The 13,551-nt window shown below is 39.8% G+C and overlaps 1 protein-coding gene across 2 annotated transcripts in view; it reads right to left on the reverse strand.

Moving 5' to 3' along the window:
- Positions 1 to 415: 415 nt before the first annotated feature.
- Positions 416 to 13,551, reverse strand: part of ANO10 (anoctamin 10) — a 125,111-nt gene continuing 111,975 nt past the window's right edge. For both annotated transcript variants that reach the window (XM_064672101.1, XM_064672112.1), the window contains exon 13: positions 416 to 1,290. In XM_064672101.1, the coding sequence (XP_064528171.1) occupies positions 1,255 to 1,290 (36 nt within the window). In that variant the 3' untranslated portion in view covers positions 416 to 1,254. The remainder of the gene's footprint in view (positions 1,291 to 13,551) is intronic.

Here is a 13,551-nt window from a genome sequence, read left to right on the forward strand (position 1 = left end):
AGGCAGAGCAGCTGTAGCACGGGTTTGCTCCTCTTCCCAAGGGAACACAGTCGTTTCTTACTGGGTCACGCCTGCAGAGCTTTTTCCACACAAAATACATTATTTTGGCTTAGTTATATCACTCTGCTGGGGGGGCCCTGTGGCAGAAATCTGGAATGTGCAAAGTAGGCAAATACCTTAATTATGGCAACAGCAGATTTTTCCAAACAAAACTGCAGCAAGTCTCACGTACAGGTAAGTTACATCTACCAAAGAGGAAGGTCACAGCAGCCGAAAGTAAACTGTCCCAAGGTCACAGGAGCAAACACTGCAGGTTTTGGTCCTATTACTGTCAGAAAACAATGAAACATTAGGAAACCTACCTTTCTGTGAAATGCAATGAAAATAAATCAGATATCACCACAGACGCAAGGACTGGTATATCAACTATGAAGTTTAATTGATCTGTTACCGTCAGTTCACTTAATCAGAAGGTCCATTCACACAATACTGCAGTTCAAGGTCCAGGGAAGTGATACCAAAATCCAATGTAAATTAAAAAATAAATACACTTAAATCACTGATCAGCAATCTGACTATTACTGAATGCTTTTTACCCAGCTTTTGAAAAGATTTTAACTGAGGCTTATTTAGAGAGCCAGCACACAGGAGTATCTAATGCATACTCTATGATATTTATGTTCAACTATTTCTCAGATCTTATAATGGAGTACATGGTTGTTCCCTATGCGATGTATAAAATATTTAAATTAATTTGCTATGGGCAAACAGTGGCTAATAAGCAAGTCTTTGGAATAATACAGGATTGATCAGCTATTGCAATAAAGGGACAAAAGGGGCAATAACCCCAAAGGGACAATACACTGTGAATTAAATAATAGTCTACCTCTTTTTTTCCTTTAGAAAGCTGCAGCTGAAAACTCTAGTTAGCTTCTGGATGCTTCCCCACAGGATCTGTTTCCAATCACTCAAAGCACAGTGAGTCTGGCAGATTTCAACCAGACCTGGCATAAGCTGGAGTGCTTTATTTGGTGTTGACCTTGCAAACAATTACATGTGAGAAACAAAGAGAGCGGGAGAAAATATAGTTTTTTACAGTGTCAGGCAAAGATTATTTACCAAGTTTCACATAAGCAGGTGCCACCTACTCAGTAGATGGTGGAGCGTGCACTGAGAGCCACACACCACCACAAACACACGCTCCAGCAGTGCCCCTCACATGTGACTCCTTTAGTCATCCTCATTCCTCCGTGTTTACTCCTTCAGTGACTCAGCCGCCAGCTTCATTTGCTGCCAGAGAAGAGAGAAACGAGAAGATACGCTGAGTACAGTGGCAGCAAGATGAGTTACACAAACCAGCAAAATCTGAAAGCAGGGAACTTCCAAATCCTACTGTGAATAATAAAACTACACCAAAGAAAAGAGCTTGAGCTTTGGTACTTAAAAACGAAAAAACACAAGCCTGTTACGCATGACTTTTACAAAAGACACAGTTTTAACAGAGGCATTGCTTTTCCCTCCAAAAGACTCAGAAAATGACGATGCAATTTGTATGTTAATTAATTCTTTTTCTGATTAATAATGCCTTACACAAAACTCATCTGGTCTTAAATATTTAAGCTTTTAAGGGATTTTAAAAGGTCAAGGAACAACTGACATTAGCTGCCCCCATCTCCCATCGCACCAATCTGTTAACTGTTATTCAGTATTTCATTTTTTGTTGTTCCTTTGTTTTGTTGTGGGTTTTATGTTGTTGTTGTTGGATTGAACAAAAACAGCCTGTGATATAAGAGGGAGGTAGCAGACTGCTAGGGCAATATGTGTTATTTCCAATCCTGTTATTAACTAGTTTTGTTTTCATTATCTTAGGATGTCACCAGAAAGTTCTCTATGTGAAACCAGGATAACAATCCCAGGTGTTGAAAATATCTGCTGAGAAAGAGAAACCAGAGCTGCTCTGTGAAGCTTCTTGTTAGAGAGGATGTTTCATAACACAGAACTTGCAGGGGCAACAAGAGCAGAGTTTAAATTGTGCCAAAGGCGTCTATCTCACACCACCTGGGGTTGTCATCCAAGGGTCTTGCAACGTCTGGAAGGCTGGAACCACCCTGATATACTAAGAAATAGTTACAATGACTGAAGTCCCCAAAGAAAAAGACTGAGAGACAACAGTTAGAGGAGGGAGAAGAGATGGAGACCAGCCCAAAGGACATGGTGAGGAGCAGAGACAAGGAGATGCACAGCACTGCTGGAATTCAGGAGGCTGTAGCTGGTGTCCAGCACCACTGCCTCCTTCGAGGCAATTCGGCAGGCGAGGAAAGAAAAAGGCCCGACATGAAAAGATGTGAGTGATCATATGAAGAAACAATTTCTGCACCTTCCAGCTCCTAAGCAGCTGTGCAGTTTCTGTACCATCCCCTCAGTGGAGGATGGACACGTGCTACTGAGCTGAAGTTCTTTCTTTTACATTTTTGTACAAACAGCCCAGAACATACAAGCTATTAGAAAGACAAATACCCACTAGAACTATAAAAAAATTGGAAAAGAGGAAACTGCAAATGGACACTTTCATTCCATTTCTACTGCACAACATGGGATAGAAAGATGTTGGATGCATAAACACAGCACCTTCTACCTTCTTTTGCTGCTAGTCTGTGCCCGAACCCATTCCAGAACATTACTCTGCATGATAAAACACCTACAACAACTCTTCTTTACTATTTTTATCTGTATTTCCATGCCATCTAGAAGTGAAATAAAATTAGTTTGTGATACAAATATTTATATGCCTCTCCATAGCAACAGTGCAGGAAAAAAAGCCATAGCTAAAGGCTGGAATACAGATTCCTCTTCTGCATCCTGATTCATTTATTTAAACAAATGTCTGAATAAAACTAAAGCATCTTTAATTAAAGTGACCTTTCCTTCCTATTGTAAAAACATAAAAGATACAGAAGACAGCAATTCAATTAAGTTCCTGATTCATCAAATGCAAACCTAATTTTCTTATTTTAGAATGATTTTCTTAAATTCTGAGTGGTGTTGCAATTATATGGGGACTGATGAGGAATGCAGAAAACTGGAAAGGTATTTTTATTCTCTGATCCCTGCAGGGCTTGCCAAAGTCTGGAAAAAAACCAAGCACATGACTATTAATGATGACTAAATGGTAATCTGTCCAAAACTCTGTACAAGCAGGACTACTGTAATTTATTTTTGAAGGCCCTCCTAATTTTAACTGAACTAACCTTATGATGGGATTCTCTTACGATGGCAATCTTGTGCTATCATATTTAAAATATATGACATGAACAAACAAATTTCCAGCTTCTTGAGTAGGCCAGTGAGTAGAAAAGCCTCTTAAAATAGCTTCACATGCTGGCATGGCACACACAGCCTGGGCAAAACCAGTCCAAATGCGGTCACATATATTTCAGGAAATGAATCATAAGCCATGTGAGAACCCCAAGAGCTGCGTCAATAATTTCTTCTTTATAATTTCTAACACCAAAACATATTTGGCAGTACCTGGCAGCAGCAGGCTCCCCTAAGAGCAATCACTTTGGCAAGCAACATGTGGTGTCACCTTTAAAAAGTGAAATTTTCTGCCAAGTTCAGGCTGAAGAATTTTTAAATTTTCTTTTACTATGAAAGAAAATGTTCTGTTTTAGTAGGAAAATATTTCTCTGAGACAACATATGGGAAAGGGAGTGTACTTTTTTTTCTCTGATCCTGAGAAAGGAAACTGATGAGGTACCTTTTAAGATCACCTTTCCCAACAGGTTCACTCACAAACTGAGGGACTGAGTTAACTACTCTTCCATTAGAAAGACATTTCTTTGTAAGCTCTAAGTAATATTTTAAAAATATAGAAAAAGAGGTATTAAAAACTTCTCCATATACTTTTCAAACCTACTAGCTACATAATGACAAACAAAGCTCAGTTGAGGGGTATTAAAAGCCTCTGACCAGAGGCACAGTTCAGATATGAGAGTTCAGAAACCATTCTTCATTTATTATCACTGAGAGTCAGCAGTGAAAGGTTTATCCTTACTGGTCTGTTTTACACAGCACCCTTAGCAACAGTAGCCCGTGCAATACGTAAGTGAAGCACATGTTTAAACTAATATTAGTTTATTTTAGTTGGGCTATAGTGTTGTTTATTCTAAAATTCTGCTGTTAGGAAATGCTCTAAATATTTATCTGCTGTAATTCAATAGATTTGCTATTTCCATTTTATTAAGTTTAAATTTCTTTGTAAAGCACATGTAATATAATTAGACAGAACTTCCAGGAGAAATAGCAAAAAACCTTCAATGTGGTTTACAAATAGTCTTTACCAATTACTTAGATTTCCCTACATTTCAACTTTACATTTTCTGAAAGGACTTTAATAAAACGTAAGAGATACTTTCACACCACAAATAGAGTTGCGTAGCAAGCATGGAAAATCAGGCTACTTCCTTTGCAGGCTCACAACCAGAAGCACAAACTTTAATGTACAGGGTATTGGCTGTGGTAACTCTAAAGTTAGAGGGTCTGTGGAAGTCTGAACATGTGATTTAGTGCTATGAAAAATACTAAAATACAAAAATAAGTAGCTACAAACACGAAATAACAGAAATACACAGCAGCACCACAGACCTTAACTACAGCAAAAGCTGATGAGTTGCCAAGGTACTTCCCACTAGCAGTGCTGGGGCTCAGTTCAAGCCACAGCCTCACTGCAAATCCATTTACTCCTGCATGGCACGAGGAGGACCATGGCCCTCCTTATCTCCCAGCCCTGTGCACAGTGCATGGAAGCAAAGAGATGCTTTGCCCCTCGCTCTGCACAGCAGGGCTGCTTTGAGCAAGGACACTGCATGTCCCAGCACGTGGCTTCGTGATACCCCTGTGGCTGAGAAGCATGTGCTGCCTCTCACAAACCCTATCTTGCAAATCCATCTGTGACCTTCTTTCTGCACCAGAGGATGACAGATAGCCCAGCATTTCTGCTGTACCCGGGCTGGTTCCACACACACTCATAACCTAATCAAACATTTTCACCTTTCCTTTATGGCTTCTACAGGACAGCCAACATTTAACAGGCAGCTAACAGTCTTTGCCAGTTTAATGTTGATTTATTGCCCTTGCTCAGCTCTGTGTCAAATGCTTAGAACACTGTTGTTTTCCACTTATGCTCAGATCTGATAAGCCAGCCCCTAACTGCTCTTAATTTTACCGCTGTGTGTGTTAATGCCAACTGACAATTCAACCACAAACTGAGGAAAACAATTTTAAAAAATAAAAAGCATATAAACATGAAAACCAACAAAAACAGGACCTAATGACTCACCAGTTTGGTCCTTCTCCATAAGTATACTCAACATACACATATGTTTGTTCATATGAAGAATGGACATGTAAATAGCTTATTTAAATATAAGGAGACATGAAGGCAGATGTTTTTTATCAGCAAATCCATCTTCTGGTTTTCCTGTATACACCACACAGCACAGCTCATGAGCAGTTAGAAAGTGTAGTGTTACATGGTATCTTTTCCACTTTCTAAAATTAATTATAATATGAAAACATGACGGATATATATTAAATGATTCTCTCCTAATGGTGTACAGTCACAACAAAGGCAGTTTCTTGGCTCTGTGTTGAGAACTGCATCAGCTTAATCTGCAAGTACCAGCCAGTTATGGAATAGGCAAATTAACACCCACTTCAAAACTCAGTAAGGCTCTTTCACATCTAGTATTTTATTCTGTGTTAAAGTTCAAAAACTTATTTAATGGAAATTTGTTCTCACTGATTATAACGGTGGAAAGTTGTGGTAACTTCGTATTTAGAATCACAAAGCCTCCCTCAAGGTTTCTGTCTACGGCACTGAACGCTCTCTGCAGGGAATGGTGCAGGCTTGGGGTTACTTTTAAGCCTCATTTCTGACTCTGACCAGTTTTTCAGCAACCTGTTAGTTGCCTTAGCTGGAGATGATAACTGATGCTTCTTTACAGTAGTAATAACCATCCTCTATACTAGCACACTCCTGTTTATAAATCCCAGGACCACACAGCCATCATATAACACTGAATGCTTATTTTCACTTAAGTCATCCAGCACAACCCTTCAGTCTTCTTGAAAGCTATTGATTTCCAGAGTACAGTTTCCCCTCTACTTCAGTACTGTGATAAAAGACTTGCAGGAACAATTTCACAACTTCCTTATTTACCAGAGCCAGACCAATGGCCCTGTGATGCTGCAAGCCAGTGGAAACAACTCTCTATAAAGCAAAGCCACACGTGAGCATTAAACAGTCAAATGAAGATTTTTGGTAAGGAAGTGAGAAGAATTTTAAACTGACAATAATAAAGAAACAAATGGTGAATTGTCACTCTCATGTAGACTCTGTAAGCAATCACAGTAACTTAACTTTTCGAGAATTGAAAAGTTACCTAGCACTGCACCTATTACTCTCCTTACTTCTAGGTTGCACCTGGAATACTGTGTCTAGTTGTGGGCCCTCCAGTACAAGAAGGATACTGATCAACACCACCAAGCCTACTCATGGAACCCAAGATGGGCAGGGAGTTGATGCACGTGCCCTGTGGGAAATGGCCGAGACACTTGCCAATATCTACAAGGAGATCAGCAAGGAGATTGAATCAGGGTCTTTGCCAAGGTGCACAGCAAGGGAATAAGAAACAAAGCAGTCATTAAAAAATAGGAAAAAAACCCAAAAAAACAAAAGAACAAAAAAACCCAACAGATAACATTTCACTACAAGGATAACTAAGCACTGCAACAGGGGCCCAGGGAGGTTTTATAGTCTCTGTCCACAGAGGTTTTCCAAGACCCAACGGGAAAAAGCCCCACACCACCCTGGGGTCTGAATTTGGTGCTGATCCTATTTTGAGCAGAAGGTTGGATGAGAGACCTTCTGAAGTCCCTCCCAGGCTGAGAGATTTCTATAGTTGTTTCTGCAGGATTTGTGACAGGAAGTTTGCCTGGACTCACAGACCTAGAGTGGGAATCTGCTACAACAAACAAAAGGTAACAGCAAAGAATAAAAGAAATAATTCTCTTCTTTCCTTTCTTGTATGCCTAATTCAAGACAGAATACCAAGTACAAAGGCTGGCGCTAATGAAACAATAGGTTTGCAAAATTAGTAAGTGCAGAGTCAGGAAAACTTGCAGAATCACATAATATGTTCCTTGGTGTATCATGCCTGATTAATAGCACTGTGAGGAACAGCAGACAAAGCAACCCCATTTGTAGTAGATTTTTTTTTTCCCAAGACTTTTTTCTGATCTACTTCATATTGTCTCTGATTTAAATTGCAAAGTATTAATTAATACTCATTACAATATTCTTACAGTATTAGTCACCCTTTGCTGAACCTTATTTTAGTTCAGTAGACAGTACAAAAGTGCAGAAATAATAGTAGAAGTCACATTAGATAGTAAAATAGTATTTTCTTCAGAAGTACTTATGTATTCCGTCCCTCAAAACATTTACATTATTTTTATCTTTGTTTAGTTCACACTTTTTTAAAATTAACTTTTTCCCACCATAACTGACCATGCAGTTGTCAAGTGCCAGATAAATACACAATGTTAAACAACATGTCTGAATGCCTCATGAGGAGTGTGTGCTGGAATCACCCTCTCAGAATGCCAGCCCAGCCCAGTGGATGGCCTCCCTTTTCCCCTTTAGCTTATGCAATTACCTCCCATCCAATAAGCAGCTGGTCAATAGACTTTGGAGTCAGAAGCTATTGACTGGATATGAAAGCAATGATGCAAAAACATCCAATGTGACATGACCTTGGTGACGTCTCAGAAGGGAGGGGAGGACTGTGCAGTCCCTCCAGATGTGTGCCTGTCACTCACACATTTCCGTAACTTTGTGACCTGGGTCACAGAGACATCACTACAGTTTAAAGGTGCAGTTGGTCCCTTGGTTAGCAGCACATTGACAGTGTTTTAATGATTTCAGAGTAAGCTATGATACAATTTATTTTCTCTGGGGCTTTGGAGAATGCTAATTACCAGTTTGCAATTATTAGTTCCAATCAAGAGAAAATGAGTAAAACAAACTATTCTGCCTCTCCAAACAAGCTTGTTCACTAAGCAGGATGCCCCTGAGCAGGCACATACCCTTTGGAAGAGAAATACCCAGCACCCTGAGAGTTTAACTAGCCCTCTGGACACAAATCCCTACTGCATGGATATGGCTGACACTAGAGCCTAACTGCAGATTTAGCTGTGTTAGTTTTATACCAACTCCAATCTCCTTCCCTGGAAATACTCACAAGCTGTCTGGATGCAATCCTGAGTAAAATGCTCTGGGTGACTCTGCTTGAGCAGGGAGCTTGGACTAGATGACCTCCAGCGGTCCCTTCCAATCTGACCCATTTTGTGGTTCTGTGATAGCAGTTAGCAGCCTGGCTAAGGACCAGATCGCTCAGTAGACACTAATTTAACTCCTTAAGCTCACATCCTTTGTGTTCACTCTGCCTCAGGATGCAGGAGGGACAGCTGAGAAACAGTGAAACCAGCGTCTGAAAAAACATCAGCGGCAGTGGTGAAGGACTCAAAGGTGGTTGGTGGCACTGCAGTGGGACAGCTGACAGTCCTTCCTCCCCACACTTCTGCACTGCCAAGTGCTTGGGTGATGCCAAAAGTACACAGCTCACTACAGTTTCTGGAGGATATAAGTTTCAGAATAGTAAGCAAAGCTATGTTAACTCTGTGCTTCCATTTTTCCCAGTTTAATGCCAGAAGAGACCTGCTGGGTTACAGACAGAAGCCACCCTCAAGTGCATAAACTCACATCACAGAGGTTTAGCCAGAGGAGACCACACAACATCTATTCCAGCGTTGCACGTGCCAAAACCCACACAGTTTTTGCCAACATGCTTTAACAAATTCTGATGTGCAAAAGGCAAGAGACTAGTTTAAACCATTTAATGCCACAAAAAGAACAGAGACGCATGAACATGTCTGCTTGTAATCCATGCAACAGCAGGGAACAGACTGTGTGAGAAGCACAGTGTCTCCAGACACAGATGCGTTCGCTGGAACTCAGGCACACAAAGCCCAACACCTAAGCACCCAAAGCACTAGTGCTCTGCCCACCCTCTGCTCTGCCAGGGGACACAAAGGCATGCCTAGCCTCAGCCCAAGCCCAGCTGGTCTCAGTTATAACCTATGCTCACATTTCTCTCTAAATTTAGGGTTTTTTCAAAGAAACGTGTAGTAAGAAGAAACGGCTACCCTTCTGTGCAGAGAATTCATTAGGTAATCTAGACTGGACTCAGATATGAAACTAAAAAACCATCTTCAGCTATTATTTTTGGAAATTTCCATTTGTGACATAACTCTGACATAAATAAGCAGACAAACTGCAGGGTGCATGGCTGTCCTCTGTCCTGCTGCCACACACCAGTCACAGTGGTGCAAGCACAAAATTTCCACCTCTTTTGTGGCAGTCAAGAAACTTCAGCCGGACAAATATGTCAGAGAAATCAAACAACTGAACAGTGTAAGTAGAATATAACAAAATACATCTGAAGCACAGACCTCATGTGGAGAAATCAGACTTCCACACTAAGTACTGTGCAGACACATAGGAAAAGCAATCACTGTTGTGAAGGACTTCTTTCTTACAAGGAATTTGCCTCTCTGTTTATCTGCTCTAACAGCATAGAAAGTGAATTTAATTCTAAAGTTACTCTTACCACAGTACTAAAAAAAATAACATTTTAATGCAGTAATGTAGGAAAAACTATTCAATATTTGGATTATTTGGTGAAGAAGAACTATTTCCAACTCCAAGAGTTTAACAGGCAAGGAATCCAAGACCAGCAACAAGGGACCTGCCAGGGTCCCTTATTTGTTGTCCTCCCCTGAAGAGACTCTCCTGCTCCAAGCACTTGTCCTTAGAGTATAATTTTGAGTAATATTTTCATTCTCATTGTTCTCTTCGAAGACAAGATTTCTTCTACTTCCCTTGAGGGCTCTGCTCTTGCCTATTCACAGCCTAGTGAAAAATTATCAACACAGAGCTGGCAACCAACTGCTAGTTACAGTAATTTTATAAATGTTCTGAAGAAATCAATTCTACTGATTTTAAAATATGCCAAAGATCTCTTTGCAAATACTTCCGAAATGGCAATGATAGAATTCCTTCTCCCACCAAAGGCATGTGGGACAAGGCAAATTCCCCTTCTGCCAAGTACCCTGCTCCTTGGGAAGACTATGCCTTCTTGGAAAGAGACAAATTGTTTTCCCTTAGTTAAACACTGGGCTAAGCATATGTATTAATTGGTTACAGGTTATTGATTTGCTTTGTAAATACGTATTTAAGTTGATATCTGTCGGATCAGATTACGTCATGTACCTATTCAGGTAAAGTCAGTTACCCAAATTACTTACAATGGATTCATGGCTTGATCTGGCCCGGGAAGTTCTCGAACTAAGCACAGGCAGAGGATGGGGAAATATATGTCATCCCTGCTTTTCACTCTGTCCTAGACATCTGTGTATTGGCACTTTGGAAGCTTCGGTAGCCCTACGCAGATACACACACACGTGCACAGAGGACACATACAGCTTATTAAACCTGCCACTTTCATTGAAGAGGCACAACTGAACACGAAGCATTACTCTCACTGTGCTACAAAAGACTTTCTAATAAGCAGGTAGGAGAGTCAGAATAAACTTTAAATTAGCTTGCACAGGTATTTTGAAAATGAGTAAAAGGTTGGCTTGGTAGTTTATAACTGCATTTCTTCGAAATGAGTAAAGTTATAACAGTGACATAGTCCTAAATTACAGGTATGGTAATATTTAGAAATTACTCTGCTAAGCCTGTTGCAATTTTAAACAACCTAGCAAAGGGTAAAGGTCTGGTTTCCTTGAAGGCAATGGCAAAGTTCTCATTTACTTCAGTGAAACCAGACTTCCTTCCGTTTATACATTTCCTACCTTATGAGTGAACAAAATGCTTTTTCCCTTTTTCCCACAGGTAAATGGGAAGAAACCTTCTTTGCTGCAGGTTATTCACCACCTTTGTTTTGAAGTGCTGTAGCACTCAACTGGCAAGGCTCCTCTCCTCCTGTCTGCTTTTTCAGTAGAAGAACAAAGTACTCCTATGTGTTACACGGATGTGTTGCTGCACTCATCAGTGCTGCCATGCCCTGGGTGCTCTTCCTCTGCAGCCCCTTTTTCAGACCTACCTGCACTGCTATCAGAGACCCTAATGAAACTGTGTGGGTTTCTGCCTCTAATACCATCAGCAATTTTGTTGTAAAGCTTTATGAAATTCTTTTGCAATAAAGAGCAAATTAAAGCTGTATAAGAGCTACTATTTTCAGGCTAAAGAGATGTGATATTTTAAGCAGTTTTGTAATATGAAGATAAAACAGTGATCTGCAGATATGCTGAGCATTAGCGTGTATTCTGTTTCTGAGATCTGCTTTAGCGCCTTTGAACACCCTATGGTATACAACAGGAACTGCAGAAAAATATTTTGAGATGAAGTTTAGATTGGAAAAAATGTAGGAATGATTTCTGACTACATAATTTTATTATTTTCATGCCTTGCCAACCCCATAAACCCAGTTTCTCTCTGTTAATTTAAATTCTGCACAGGACAATACATAAGGGCATAAGCATAAATTTTTAGGTTTAGAACTTCATGTTGAAACTGTTACCTTCCAAACAAAATTTGAATAACTGCAGAAAGGGGCATGCATACTGCAATTACTCTTTTACTTCTTCCACATGAATCTTCTGTCTATGCAGCTTTTCCATGCACAGAGTAAGTAAATTTTCATACACTTTGGTAACACTCCTGATTTTTTTCTGCTTTTTAATCTCCTTAAAGTATTTTTGCTTTATTAAAGCATTTTACTTCCTTTTCTTATCTATTCCTTTCTGATTCTCTTCCCTCTGTTCTACTGTCCTAGTTGCAACCTCTCCCTTAGATTTTTACTTCCAATTTCTTCAGAGAAATCATTCCCTTCTAACTCTAAATTCACAGGTGGGTGAGGGTCAAACTTACTGCCAGCAAAACTGCCAAGAGGACTGGCCCTGGAAGCTGGCAGCTTCCTGTTGGGAAGAGAGCTGCACTTCTCTTCCCACTCCCATCATTCTGCCCTGCTTTACAGGAGCGGTGGGAAGGAAAGGAAGGACGAAGTACCACTAGCACAGCCCCACTTTGGGGCACTGCTGAGAGGGGCTGGATAAAGCCTGGCAACAAACTGAAGCCTAGAAACAAACGTGTGGAACAGATATATGCAGCTCCAGTCCAGCTGCTGTTCAAGACTGATCTCCTTCTTTTGCTTCAATGGAAATTAGAGCTAATGGTGCCAGCTTCGGCATGCACTGAGGGATTAACTATTGTGATTCATGTTCAATTGCCACACTAATTCTATCAGACCTCAAGGCTTGGCCTTGAAATATTTGTTATATGTTGCAAAGTGCTTTTACTGGATACCCTGGGTTACCAGTACCATCACATTCCTATTTCTCAATTCTAATCTATCACAACAAACTCATTATCTAGTATGCAACCACAAACATCTAAAATAATTTCTCTTCAACACATTAGCTGTAGCACATCAAAACTGTCTGATTGCTATAGAAACACTGTACAACATTACCATTTGTGAGAAAACATATGTTATCTTGCAAATTTTATGGTAAGACCTCCATAAAATAGGTTGTCACATCTGTCAAACCAACCATATTTTAACAAACATGCCAGTAAATGCTGTGAAAGGACTCTAAATAAATGCTAAAGACATCATATGATTTTGCATCAGTAAAGTGAGTCAATATTATCCAGTGAGTCACCTAGCTAATTCACTGCAAATTTATGTGATGGTATAAGATGGAAGGTGAACACACATTCCCAGAGAACCTTCAGGGCAAATCAAACATGCAAGCTGGGACAGGACAAATAATTACAAAATATTAACAAGCTGCAGAAATCCATTTTCTGCACTTTGCTCTTGATAATATGTCAGTGCTCATATGCTCCTGCTTCCTTCTTGGCACTGGAAATAATCCAAAAGCAAAGAGTGAAAATTGCATATACCATTGTATGAGCAACAGAACTGCAAAAGCCACGGCCATCAGTTACATCATTTTCTAAAATAATAAGAATTCACAACCATAGCAAAACATTTCTTCAATAAACTAAAGCAAGTATCTCTTACATACTAAAAAGAGAGCGTATCATTTTCCCTATTAATAGGAAATAATGGTAATTATTAGTGCTGTAAGGAAATACAGCAAAGGAAAAGAGTATGAGGCTGTGGTTTACAATAAACCAGTGTAAGAGTGCATCTACAAAGGAATTGAATAGCATCCACACACACAGATGCTTGTTCTCTCTCTCTCAGTGTGTACCTGTATACTGCATCTATCTATTTATCTATATATATAAAATAAAGAAAATGCATTCATAAAGAAGACTTTAACAATGCTTGTATTTCAAGGGGCATTATCAACAATATTAATGGGAGCCTGTTAGGTTTTGGTTTCCATGTT

This window comes from Pseudopipra pipra, chromosome 1 (assembly GCF_036250125.1).
Source record: "Pseudopipra pipra isolate bDixPip1 chromosome 1, bDixPip1.hap1, whole genome shotgun sequence".
Classification (NCBI taxonomy): domain Eukaryota; kingdom Metazoa; phylum Chordata; class Aves; order Passeriformes; family Pipridae; genus Pseudopipra; species Pseudopipra pipra.